At 33.3% G+C, this 14,437-nt stretch overlaps 1 protein-coding gene across 6 annotated transcripts in view; it reads right to left on the bottom strand.

Annotated features, from left to right (window-relative positions):
* LOC129231220 (myosin-7B-like) overlaps positions 1–14,437 on the bottom strand; it is a 121,458-nt gene that overhangs the window by 27,279 nt on the left and 79,742 nt on the right. For 3 of the 6 annotated variants that reach the window (XM_054865492.1, XM_054865484.1, XM_054865509.1), the window contains exons 4-6: positions 10,753–10,845; positions 1,724–1,798; positions 1,601–1,627 (exon numbers count right to left, since the gene is read on the bottom strand). In XM_054865492.1, coding sequence (XP_054721467.1) covers positions 1,601–1,627; positions 1,724–1,798; positions 10,753–10,845 — 195 coding nt within the window. The remainder of the gene's footprint in view (positions 1–1,600; positions 1,628–1,723; positions 1,799–10,752; positions 10,846–14,437) is intronic. The other 3 variants (XM_054865526.1, XM_054865500.1, XM_054865518.1) reach the window with 1 other exon arrangement.

The following is a 14,437-nucleotide window of genomic DNA, read 5'->3' as shown; positions in this document are numbered from 1 at the left end:
ATAAACTGAAAAAAAAAAAACATTCATTAAGAGTGAGTTATCGAGAATAATATGCACTTGAAACATTATGAATTCGTAAAATAAAATTTAACTATGTATATTGTTTATTGTAAGAATATTTTTGATGACAAAAACTTGAGTTACTATTCAATAAGATGAAGATATAGATCTATTAATCTTGCCGGTTGAGTATTTGTTTTCTGTGCCCAGGGTTGACCAGTGGCGTCCGCCCCAGGTATCACCCGTCTGGGTGAGAGCATAGGTGGAATTGCAAGTTTTTGAAAAATATGAATACAGTAGACCCTCGTTTTACGCGGGTTTATTTTACGCGGTTTCGATTATACGCGGTTTAAAATTTGATACATTTATTTTACTTTACGCGGATGAGTTTCGGTTTTACGCGGATGCGGCAACGCAAACAGATAAAATTTTCCCCTCTTTGAAAAACCAAACTCCTAAATATTGCAGATTACGCTTAATCAACTGCATTTGGCGTGCTAATAATAGAGCTTGGGCCACTGGAGACATTTTATACGATTGGTTCCAGAGCTCTTCCCAGAAATAAAGTTATTAAACTCACACAGTTCAGAACTCACTGGAAGAAGAGCTTTTAGGAGTGACCAAGGAGGCCAAAACCAACGAGGATACCGACGTTGGTGACACACAACCAAAAACGTTCACATTGAAAATTTTGAGCCATTCCTAGACAATAGAAATGATCTTTCTGATTTGTTAGTGAAGGAAGATTCTATCATTTAAATCACGCAAGTGATCATGGATGCGTTAATGCTCTGCAAAAAATTGCAAGGAAAAATTCTTAATGACTGCCCAAAGACTATCATAGCCAGCTCCTCTTACCTCTTTATAACCAGAACACGAAATTAATTTATATTTTCTTTATGCATGTTGTGCATAAAAGTCGATATAAGTACACATTAAACTTATTTTACAAGTAGTCATCACTAGAGTGAAGTATTTTGTTATCTACAGAACCAAACCCCTATTTTAACACTATTGTTAGGTCTCAATTTACGCGGTTTCGATTTACGCGGCATTTCCGTGGAATGTAACCCCCGCGTAAAATGAGGGTCTACTGCACTTAATTCAGAACCGCATCACCCCCCCCCCCTTGTTCAAATTATATTTACTCTATCAAACGTAGTTGCATCACCACGGGGAAAAAGGAGCGCTTGCGTTGTGAGACACGCTTTGGAGGGGGCTGAAACCAAATTGGGTTTTAGAATTTCATTTTAAAATTAATACTTTTTTTTACGTTTGTAGGGGGTGGGGGTGATACCACAAATTACCACCCCGGGTGTCACCCATGCTGGGTACGCCACTGATTGAACGATACGATTATTTTGCATTTCATTTTCCATTTCACGTGATATTCTAAGCCATTTTTATTGCTCTATGATTTAAGTTTTACTTCTAGTAAATCTTCTGTGTCTTGTAATGAGCTTCAACTTGTAGTAATAAATGCACAAATAAATAAATGAAAACAAATTAAAAGTGCAAATAAACTATAAGATTTTTTTTTTCTTACAGAATAAGAATAATCTGCAAAATATGGTATAGTAAATAAAATGGTATTCCTTACCTTACTAAATGATGGGAAGAGTGATTTCTGAAAAATATTTTAAAAAGCATATTAAACATAACGAAAATGGTCGCAGTATTAGACGAAAGCTAAATCTAATACATAATGTAAGTAAGCACTTACGCTCTTCTTAACAGGAGAAGCATCTTTGGATTCTTCTACTTTCACACTTTCTTGAATTTCAGTATAAACGGTTTTCTAATGAAATACAACAATGCAAAATCAATACACGACAGGGATTATCTTTCATTGGTTTACATTAAAGCAAAATAAAAAAATCTTTTGTGACAATAAATACAGGCGTCACTCATATAACACGGTGCTGGTACAACATGGTACCAAATATGCGATTATTATAACACGGTTTCGATATTACACGGTACGAAACTTAAATTTAATACATCATGGTTTTGATATAACACGAATGTTATTAAAAAAGATGGAATTTCATTTTTGTTTAATACATTCTGTTAATGTTTGATAACTCTAATAAGTTTTACTTCGTTTTTATATGAAACTTGATTTCGATATAACACGGTACACATCCCTTGATTTACATTATTTCAGTGTCTCGTCTAACACGGTTTCGATGCAACACGATACATACTGACATGAATTTTACTATGAACATGATTAATTAGTGTAAAAAAAGAGTTAAAAGTTATTTTTAAAAAATCTCGAGTAACACGGTTTCGATACTACACGGACCGAATTAAGGTTATACGAGAGACTCCTGTAAATAAAAATTCCGTAAAATACCATAACTTTAGTTTAAAAGAGTGCTTTAGGAAGCTTAAAAGATGACGGAACAACTTAACAGAAGTAGGACATGAGCTCCAGGGCCCTTCAATAGAGTAGCAGAGTCGCTCTCAATCGGATTTTTAGACTCTAGTCCTGAACAGGAAAGGACGGGACTTATCCAGATTTTATACGTTGCTCACGTGCAAAATATTGTACACAAACGAAAATAAAGATGCTGCTATTTCTGTTTCTTATGCAATAGTTTTTAAATCTGTAATGTTATACCAGTGATTAGCAACCTAAATTAACTGCCGATCTACTTTCCAAGTTTGGTAAATAAAAGGTTCGACTTCACTGGGTGGTGGGGACTGATCTCTCCTCGCTGCGCCACAGATAAAATTCTGTTCAAAATAACGTTTTCCTTTCTCAAAAAGTTATAAAACATTTATACCAAGTTTTATCTGAAAATCCATACTAACTTTTGCGGACAAAAGCTAAACAGGATTTTTTTCCCCTTAAATATTAAAACTGGTTGCCTTTTCAGGGATTTTAAAAAGATCTAATAAATTTCAAAATTTTTTTGATTCAAATGTTAAGCTTGTTTTTTCCCCAGAAAATAATGTTTCTTAATTTTACTCTGACAATAAATAAATAAATAAATAAATAAACAAGGTCCAGAATGTTTCCGGGATAACAGGCTCGCAATCGACGGGGCGTCTACGCTGTGTTATACCTTTTAAAACTATAAATAATATCGCCCCCCCCCCCCCACACACAAAAAAAAATGCTTCACGACCTACAGGTTGGGAACCCCTGTTTTAAGATGTCAAGAACAATGCAGACTTCTGTTTCGATGTTTGAAAGATTTCTCCTTGCAGAGAAAACAAGAAACAGTAGACACCTGCACCAACACAGCTATTTATTTTGTAACCATCTGTATATACACGGACCACTCTGTTTTGAGATATTGAAACTCCACCATTGATAATGCAGTTTTGTAGATCATATCCACAAAAACGTTTATTATTATTTATTTATTTTTATTTTATTTATTTATTTATTTTTTTTTTGGTGCATATTCTTAAATATTCAGGATCTCTTTACAGTTAAAAGTTCAAGATTATTTAAGATGTTGATTTTTTGCTAATTGGGATGAATTTTAAATGCTGGTACTTTTAACTTTCGGAAGAATATTTATATTGACAAAATTCTTGATACATTCTGACTTTTTTGTCTGAAGCTATTTGCAGGATAATATATAATTTCTTTTAAATCCAATATTAGAGATTATTAGCAAGGCAACAAAATAACTAAGTGAGGATCAAAGTCAATTCACAATGATTCAAACACAATCACACATACAACTTTTTTTTTTCATGCAGTGTATAAATGTTGATAGTTAGTTTGGTTTAATTACAGTCATGCTTGGACAGTGTTGCCAGATGGTCAAATCCAGATTTCCCCAATTCCCTTCCAATTTTTCCCCAAAAAGCGATGTTTTCTACCAGAATTCCCCAAATTCAAAAATTATTTTTCCACTAATATTTTCAGAAAATGAATCGACTTCCTCTAATATTTTTGTCTCTTGAAAAATTTATTTTTCCCCAAATAGCCAAATTTTCTCATAAAATTCCCCAACTTTCTTTTTTCTTCCCATTTTCGCTTTTTTTTTTTTTTTTTTGCCTTCTTTATCTTTATCTTTCTTTATCTGTAGTAATAATAAAGCTGAAAGTATCTCTGTCTGTCAGGATCTCTGAGACACGCATAGCGCCTAGACCGTTCGGCTGATTTTCATGAAATTCGGCAAAGAATTAGTTTGTAGCATGGAGGTGTGCACCTTTAAGCGATTTTTCGAAAATTCGATTTTGTTCTTTTTCTATTCATTTAAGAACATTTTCCAGGGCAAAATTATCATAAGATGGACGAGTAAATTACTAAGCTATCATAACGTGGAACCGTAACGTGGGCAAGCCAATTGGCGAGAAATTCATCATGCATTATTTGTAAATATAAGGGGAACCAAAAGACCTTTTAATTTTCTACAACGGGCAAAGCCATGCGGGTGCAACTAGTTATAAATACAAGCGCCTGAAAGATAAGAAATAGCGAAATGTTTTTTTTTCTACTTGCATTTACTACTCTGCTTCTGTATGTACATTTAAACTATGATTTTTGTATATATTTTTCCAAGAACATTCATCACACTTATTTTTACCCGTTTCACGTAGTAACTAGTTACTCACATAGAACATTAATGCGAATTCCGTCGCATAATATTCCACATAATGCGAAATGCGAATTCCATATAGTTGAGCAAAGCTAAACCAACGCTGTTTGATACAAATAATGTAACTACTACTTCTTGATACGAATCTAAATACGAAAAAAAAAAAATTTTTTTTTCCTTGAGGTTTATTTTTTCCCCAAGTTTTCCCCAATAAAAAAAATTTTCCCCAAAGAATTCCTCTCAAAACCCATTTCCCCAAAATTTCACCAGAGAGCACCAGATTTCCCCTAAATGGGGAAATTTTCCCCAATCTGGCAACATCGTGCTTGGATACTAGAAAAAATTAAATCGAAGTTTTTCTTTGGTCCCGCTACATCCGAGTAATCGTGAATCGACTGAATCAATCAATGACGAAAATTGGTGCCGTGACAAAAATTCTAATATTTCATAGGGTGCAGCGAAGGGTAAAAGTTTAGGAACCTGTGAAATAACGTTTTAATGAAAAGCACTAAAATTTTAAGTCATTGAGATGCGATTGTCGAAAAAATAGCGTGTCTTAAATTGTGTTCCACGGAATCCAAGGGTTCCTTCACGCGCTCCACGACACTTGCATTATTTATTTTAATTAAAATTACAAACATAAAAAACTGATAAAAACAGTGTTAGTGAAGCTTCAAAGTCAGTATTTTCTAAATGAACAAACAATAGGGAATGTATAAAGAATTGTAAATTGAAGACCAATTTCTTGTCAGTAAACGCCCTTCAACTATGACAGTACAAGAATGAGTCATTATATGTCAAGTGAACTAGGGGTTCCCACTCGACCATCTCTGATTTGGATGAAATTTTATAGAGGTGTAGAGATGCTTTTGAAACTAACCTATGCAAATTTTCAGCTTCCTAGGTCCAAATCCTGAGGCTTTAGGATCTGCGAAAAATGTGATCCAAAATGGCGGATTAGCTTTTTGCGCCAAATTGCCGTATTTAGACTCAGTTTACACAAAATTTTATTACACTGGAAGCCTGAAATTTTAGGCGCTTGAAGTACGTTTAGCCGTTAATATATTCAATTATTTTCGTGTATTTCAGCTCGTTATATTTTGTATAGCATGCGCGTAAACTTGTGAAAAAGTGCGAAATGGAAAATTTTTCCTGGTTTTTATGTTGTCATAAAATCTGAACGAAATATATTCAAAAGCTCATACTTCCTGATTCCATTGTAAAAATACTTGTTTTTAATGGGTTACAGTTGTAGAGCTTAAATATCTATTTTTTAAAAGATATTGACATCCAAAGTGGAAGAAAAAAAAAGTCAAAAATAAATAAAATAATTAAATAAATATCGAAAAATTAAAAATTGGAAAGTAGAGTATTGAGATGGGGGAAAATGTCTGTCGGACTGTCTGTCTATCCCCCCTTAATAACTTATGAGTGAAAAGTCCAATTCGAACAATTTTTTTTTTTTTTTTGTTCGAAAGATCTCGGCTAGGACACCTCATTCCCACATTTCATTTTTTGGTTTGAAAAATTTTTCGTCCAATTTTGAACAGTTCAAAAAAACTTAACATTAGCGCCTATACGGGGAAATTCAAGGCAAATATAAATCCTGAACTTAGAATCAAACTGGTTTCAAACAAGCTTTGTAGGAAAAAGATTTTGTTGAAGAATACGTAAGATAGATTTTTTTTTTTTAATTTGAACAGTTTTGCATTCAATTTAGGACGGCACCCAACTTTCACTTAACATTAGCACCTACACAGGGAAACTCAATACATATTCCGAACTTAAAAGCGGATTTACTTCAAACAAATTTTGTTGGAAATAGCAATTGACGAACAACTCTTGACTCCGACTCCAAGAACTTCGGGGCACCTGACTCCAACTCCTGTACCCGATAATTATTCGGTCTGCGACTTCTCGACTTCGACTCTGACTACGTAGCTTTGGCAAAAATTTATACACGAAGGAAAAATGACCGACTCCGACTCTTGGAAATTCGACTCCGACTCCTATATCCCAAAGAAAGTCCGACTCCGACTTCGCATACATTGGCAGAGTTGCAGACTTAAAGGGAAAATGACCGATTCCAACTCCGAGTCTTTTAATTAAAAACTTTCGGCTTCCGAATCTGACTCTTTTGCCCAAAAATGAGATTGACTTCGACTCTGACTCCGCAGCTATGGTTTTTACTGTGAAATAATTATTTTCAATGTGATTTGTTTCTATTTTCACATTAAAGTTTTGATTTATGTATTCATTTTTTGGCGGAGAAATTCGGAGTCCTTTATGTTTCTAGTTTCTACATATTGATATGCGCAGACGTTTTTTTTTTCGACAATGAAAATTATTTCTTGAAGTTGGTATTTTATTGTTTTTATTTGATTTTGAAAGCACATAAATTCATTTTTAAAATTATTTTCTGGCAACAAAGGAAAAACAAACGATTTTTTTTTTGATATGATGTATTTATTTTAATGAGCTTATTAATTTTAATTCCTTTTATTTTTCTTTTTGAAAGCGGTTAAAGATTTTGTTTTCTAATGGAAAAAAATGCATTAGCAGCCTTGTTTAAAAGATGCTGCAACTTTATTTCTTCATTTATTTATTTTTTACGCATCTAATTCTTTAAATGAGCGAGGCATATCTTATTTCTAGAAATCATCTTAATTATTAAAAAATTATGTTTGAAATAATTTGCGATTTTAGCTAATTCGCAACTCCAGCGCTCGAATACGCTACCTTGCGGTGATTTACAAAACTGCCGAAGAAACTAAAACATTGCCACGTTGCGTTCCACGTGTGTCTGTTGACGTAAACACAGGCAGTTTGTTCTGAGTATTTATTAACGCAATCGATGTGTTCTAGTTTGCTTTCAGCTACAGAAATTAATTCGCTCCTTAGTAGTATTCTCGAGCTTCTCAAAATAATGTTAGTTTCCCTTATTTCCTTCTAAAATATGAGTTGATTGAGAAATGGTGAAAGCGAAAACTCTGGATTAACAAACTTGGATAACGTTATACAAAGTAAAAAATTTTATTGTTTTGTATGAATTTGTAAGAATATGAGTTTTTTTTTAATCTTAAATTAATTTAACTAACCATATTTTACAGCAGCATTTAGTTGGAATGGACAGTATGCAAAATATTTTCTTGAATATATTATCGTAGAACAAAATTAAAAGTGTTTAATCGAGAAAGAATTTACTTTATTCCTTTTATTCTCAGCTGAAAGGTTTCGCCAAATTTGTTTAATGTTATAGTTTTAGTATTGTGCGAACAAAGTAGCCTTGGCGAGATTTCGCGTTTTTAGTTAAACCATTTTTAATTTTTATCACGAGTGGAATAAAATGGTAGTAAGATTACAGAATTCGATAAGTAAAAAGAAATAATGGTGAATCAACTGAAAAGAAAACTACCACCATATATCCGCAAGAATTTTGCAGATGATTTGCATATCATGACATAATTAAATCGTAACTCAGAAATTAGAAACATCGAAGCAGAAAAATTTTAAATTAACTGATTCGGGGATTCGAGAGAAATAACTCAGCTACAAATGTAAAACAATAAGCGCTAGCCAAAGCAAAGCAAAGAAGTATCATCTTCTTTTTGTAATAATTTGTAATGTCATATTAAATTTTCTAGCATTAATTGTTATTCTTGTCAGGTCACAATTATTATTTAGTTTTATCAAGAATTGATAAATATCGAATTCAACATCGTGAAAATGGCTGCTTAGAACTACGAACTACGTAGTTTGCATTAATGTTTGACGTTTAGTAATGCTTCTTGAATTCTCATTTCTTTCTACGTGGGTCAGAATATCAACAAGACTTTGAAAATTAATTTAAAAATAATAAAGCGAAAAAATCATGCATACGAACAAAATTTACTAGGCTTATTAGCATTTTCTTCGTTACCACGTGCGTTTGTTTTAGTTTTTGTCCGCCATTAGACAGTGACTGCAGTGCCCCCTATAGTTCGTTGGAGTTGCGAATTTTGAGAATATTGATCAGATACTAGAAAGTCGATATTTGATACGGGAAAGTAGTCTCGTTTATTCAGTAAGTTACCGACCTATAGCCAGGGCTAAGGCAGAAATACATGAAATACACCGCCAGCTCAGTCAATGAGCTGGCAGTGTATTTCATGTAGTCTCGTTTAGTTCTGGACGGAACTTCTTGTTGTTTTTATGCGAAGGTAGTAGGAAAGTTTTATCACTGGAGAAAAATAAAACATAGATAAATAAAGAAGTGGAATAATCTGTTTTTATATTTTAAGAGAGATCAAACCGCTTTGTGACGTAGAGCGAAAGTTCTTTCAGTTATTTTATTTTTTTAGGCGTGGGAGGAAAACTTTTAGACAGGCCAAATTGGCACGCGTTCCTTGTAATTGCCGTCCCTGGTATGACGTTCGGGATGATAATTTTTTCTTTTACCCCTACAACAAGAATACATTTATCTCTGTGAAACAGCTTATTCATAAATAGTTTAGTTCATTACTTAATTTCTGACAAATCAAAAGTCTTTTGAGGAACACTGGGGATTGCAGCCTTCTCCCCACATAAAACTTATAAAAATAATAGTACACCGATTCCGAGCCAGAGGTCCTTACGTTCCGACTAGGATTACATGGCCTCTCGTCGGCAAAAAAAGAAAAAGTTTGTTTTAAAAAGAATTTCGTCAATTGAGTCCCAATCTGATGGAAATTACGTAGAACGTAGAAAATTCTACCCTTTCCAACGATACATAATATGAAGATATGCAAGTAATATTTCACCCCTTTAATAGGCAATAATAGGCAATTTACGCGAAATTTGAGCTCAAAAAATTATTTACAAAAAACTAATTGAAAATTAAAAAAAAAACAAAACCCCAGGTGCAAACCCCTCGGGCTCGAAGTAATTTTGTACAAAATTTCAAGGCTGTAGGTGCTATGGGCTCTCCTAGACGCAGGCCCGCCACAGACTTCCTTTCAAAATTTTCTTTGACCTTAATTTTTTTTAATATAAGGAAATTACGTTCGCATGGCAAGATTCGGTATAGGCTTCTACATTCAATGCACCAATAAACGGAAGTTGAAATTTTTGGACTTACGTCTTTCTGTCTCTGAGATACAGATTAATGTGCAGAAAATTAAAAAAAAAATAATAAAAAAAAACTTTTGGAAAAGTGGATTTGAATAGGAAGGCGTTAAAACTTTAAAAAGCAATTCCTCATTTTGAATTCAGCTGCAGATACCAAATTTTGTGCTTATTACGACAATATTACCTTTAAAACGTATTTTCTAAGGTAAATAACAATAATTCTGTCAAAAAAAAAAAAAATACAAGAAAATGAAAAGAAGTGTAAGAGCTGAGTTCCCGTGGCTACCGTGCAAATTAAATCATGGGTTTGTGCAAGAGGAGTAACTTTAAGCTGATCTCGTATTAATTACAAATTTTGTAAACTGTTAAGAATTATTGAAAGATGCGGATATTAAAAAATATTTAAAAAATAATAATAACGGTAATGATCAACACTATGATTGGGGAAAACCTCAGCATTGTGAAGGTTATACAGATCTTAATGTTAGTATTACGATGCTTCCAGGTTAGGTTTGCCCCAATTATAGTGATGATCTGTCTTTGTAATGTAAGACAGTTTAAATCGCGTTTCCATTAACAGTTACGATACTTGTTGATAATAATCAACTAACAGGAAAACAAAGCATTTTTATCACAATATAAAAAAATAATTTTGTTACCACTTCCTTATTTAAAAAATTGAATACCAATATGTTTATCAGAAAATTGCTGAAAGTTTTGAAAACTTATTAGAAGCTATACTGTTAGCTATAACCTCTCTAATTACATCTAAGTGACACATGAACTAGAAATCAACCAAAAGCTGACCAACGCAGATTAAGCGGTCAATTTTGTTCAACCGTTTTTACATGCATTTAAATCGTAGGTTTAGCATATAATCTTCATGCTGCCTTTCATTCTCTATTTTTACCAATTCTGAAAAGTAAAAAAAAAAAAAAAAAAAAAAAAAAAAAAAAAAAAATTAAAACAATTTCAAAAAGGGGATGCTATACCAGGGTTCTAGACATACTAGATATTTAGTTCAAATCAAACAATGTTAGTGACGACTTGCTGGTTAGGCAGTTATTTCACTCAGTTTCCGGAGTCATGCTGAACTCACCTCTGTCGTTTCCCCTGTGTCTTTGACTGTTTTTTCTTTCTCTACTTTCGTTTCTCGAACGAGATCGAACTCTTTTACCAGCGGTTCAGCACTCTATATTTTGGAGAGAAACCTTATGTTCATTTTTAGTGCACAGATGGTGAACTATGTTCATTTTTGGAAACATAGATTGTTAACTTGTTTTTCCTGGGAAGCGTAGACGATTGACTTGTTTTGCTTTGTGTTCATTTCTGGAATCATAGATGGTTAATTCTTTTAACATTGTGTCCATTTTTAAAGGGACACAATGTGTTTTTTTTGCCATCAGTCCATTTTTAGAAGCGTAAAATGTTATCTTATTTTTTAGTAACAAAAAGTGTTTGAAAAAATCATTGAAAAACATATTTTAAATTTTTTGAAGGTTTCTGCACGTTTTCTCTCGTATTGGAGTTACAAGCTCAGTCTCATGGCATTGAATTTTGAAATATACAAACACCCATTTGTTTTCTTTAAACACACAAACACTCTTCGCTTACGGAATTATAAATGCATCGTCGAGGCTTAAATTTGAATTTGCCCCAATGGCGCGATTTGAAATTGAACTATACGAATTGTGAAACTTCTAGAGAAGCAGTATCCCATACTCCTATATTAATACTGGCACCAATTGCTGTTTTTTGATCAATTTCATTAGAGATAATAATGCAGTATTCGTACTTGTAGTATCACAGTTTTTTTTTTCTTTGCAATAATGTAACTTACCGTTTGCTCCCAGATAATTTTGTTTCCTTCTATAAATAAAAGTATAATAGTTTTTTTTAACATTCCACAACTCAAATGTATATTTTTACTTAAATTTGACATTTTGGTTCTACTCAAAGGTACAGCGAGGGGTAGCGTTGAGGGTCAAACGCACGAAAACCCTTGGTTTTAGCACATAGTAAGTTGGCTAGCTGCTGTGCAGTACTTTAATGGTCAACTTAGATAAATGGGCAACTTATGGAGGTTGATACATATGATCCAGGACAAGATCTGTACTCGACAATAGCGGTCAACTTAGACAAGTGGTCAACTTATTTAGGTTGATATACATGATCCAGGACAAGATCTGTACCTGGCAATAGCGGTCAACTTAGACAGGGGTTCAACTTTCAAAGGTGGTGAACTTTATAGGTTTTACAGTATCGTATTACGTATTTTTTATGCATGAAAGGACTTGTCACTTCCTCCCTCCCTCCCAGGAGATAAATTCAGGCTGCCAATGGTTTGAATAAATGTAAGTAATATGACGTAAAAAAAAACATATTTTCCTAGAAAAATATCATGGATAACTATTAAAGTTTACGAGTTCAACGTAAAAAATAAGGACACAGTTCATGTAATTGGTGTCTTTGAAATGATTAATTATAAACCTTGTTGAATTCAGGATTTCTAGGCCGAAATACTTGATGTAAAATACTTGGTCTGTTTTGGGAGTGCAACTTTAAACCCTTGTTACTTGTTAGAAAACTTCTGATTTTCACCACGAACTTAAATAAATAAATATGTATATAAAAAAAGAAGCGTCTTTAAATGAAGGTCGGGAATTGTTTTCATATATTTTCATGTCAAGGTTAATTTGTTCTTCTGAAAAGTAGTTCCTGAGGAGTCAAGTAAGCAAATAAAAAAATGAGTCTCTTGTTGAGTGTTGGTTTTTTTCCAATAGAAGTTTCATGGGGGAAAAAGAGGGGGGATCGAGCTGGAGAAACATTGCACATAAATATGCCTCGCTTCCTCGCCAGCAGAAATCTTTCGGCTCTTTCTCTGAAGAATAAAAATAACCGTTTCATGTTTGACCTTTCAATTGCAGGTCATCACGGGAAGACTTCATCACCCAGGGATTCTGATGCAATGGGAAAAAAGAGAAGCTTGTCGACAGGACTAAGTCGTCGAAGATATGTATGATTAATCAATGTTTACATATATTGAGCTGCAATTCCATGGCTCAGTGACCAGAGTGCGATAAGACACCACGACGGATTAAATGATAGAACAAGAAACATTCTCTGGCAATGACTCAAAAAAAAAAAAAAAAAAGATGCATTTGTAACGGTATTATCACCACTAATACATTTTATGATGGTCAAAGAAAAAATCTACTTTGACTGTTCTCTGACGCAGAGCTAATCTAGAGTAATTACATTTCCCAGAACCTAACCACGCGTGACATTATACTAGAGTACATAATATTTGTGTAGTACCTGGATTTTTTAATTATTTTTATTTTAAGAAAATTGTAACTGAAAGTTTTCAAAATCATTAGGCACTTCAAAATATAACACCTTGTAATCCCACCGAAACAGAACACGTGTCTGGACTTTTTTTTTTCTTTTTGTGTCTCTGTGTGTTTAAGGTTTTTAGTTTTACTCGTAGCTTTTGAAAACGTCTAAACTCTATTAACATTTGTGTTTTAATAATTCTTCGAAATATATTTAAAAAGTTGTTCGTACTTTGGATTGCTTCAGTCTTATCGTTAACCCTTACTTAATAACCAAGCTTTCTCCCTTAAGTTCCGTTGATCCAAGTCAACAAATATTTCCAATTTCTGAAACATTTTCGCTGTGCTGAAAAAGGACGCATAGTTTTGGCTAAGATTATATAGAATCGATACTTGTTTCGCCTCCCTTTATTGGTAACGCTTCTTCTTTTATTTAAGTCAATTGACAATATTATTGCTCGCTCCATTTTACTTAGAAGAATATGATTTGAACTGTTTCAATTCAAGTAAATGATTTTCAGATGAAACAGTTAAGAAATCAAAATGAGACCCCCTCTTCTTGGTTTGAAGCACAGATTAAGGAGACTCCATCCTATGAAGTACGAACTGTTAAATGATTCCACCTTCAGAAATTTGTTCTTTAAGTGACAATACTACATGCAGCAAAGATAGTTTTAGCTGTGATCATTTTTTAAACATTTGTTTCGCCTCTCTTTAATCGCAACGCCTTTTTTTTATCATAGAGATTGATAAATTATCATTCGCTCTATTTTAGTTAAATCTACGATTTCTTTTCTCAGTTTTGCAAATCAAGTAAAGCAGGGGTTCTCAACCTCGGAGGGGAGTAGAAAAATTGCAAGGGGGGCATGGGTGTATGGAAAAAGAATAAAAGTAAAGAGAGTAAAACGAACTGTACTCAATTACTCATAAATATTGTGAAAGTTCCTTGTGTTGCATACCAATTTCACTCAGATTCCAGATTAAATTTTAAGAAGTATTTTTTTAATTGCTTTTATTACTGAATTTCATATGTTCCTATAATAACATATTCTTACAGTATGCGTTCAAAATAAATTTATGTGTAGTGAACTGTGATATTAAATTTTGTGTGGGAAATTATCTGGATTTTTATTTACTAACCAGCATCTGTTGCCGATTGTACTACTTTGTATTGACCTCATATGAGGGAGAAGGGGGCATTGCCTCACATAAGTTTTCAGAGGGGGGTGTAGAGCCGAAAAGGTCGAGAACCCCAGATGTAAAGGAGTCTTAAATGAAAAAGAAACGTTTCAAGAAATAGAATTGAGATGCAACATTCTTGGTTAGAGGCATGGACAAAGAGATTAATTTTTAGAGAAAGAGAAGTACTAATTATCAAATTATTCCCTCTGCGGAAATTTGTTCTTCAAGTGAAAGATACACTAAAATGAAGTATTTAGAAATAAAAGA

Source organism: Uloborus diversus, chromosome 1 (assembly GCF_026930045.1).
Source record: "Uloborus diversus isolate 005 chromosome 1, Udiv.v.3.1, whole genome shotgun sequence".
In the NCBI taxonomy this organism is placed as follows: Eukaryota; Metazoa; Arthropoda; class Arachnida; order Araneae; family Uloboridae; genus Uloborus; species Uloborus diversus.
This window is presented reverse-complemented; position numbering and strand designations above follow the sequence as displayed.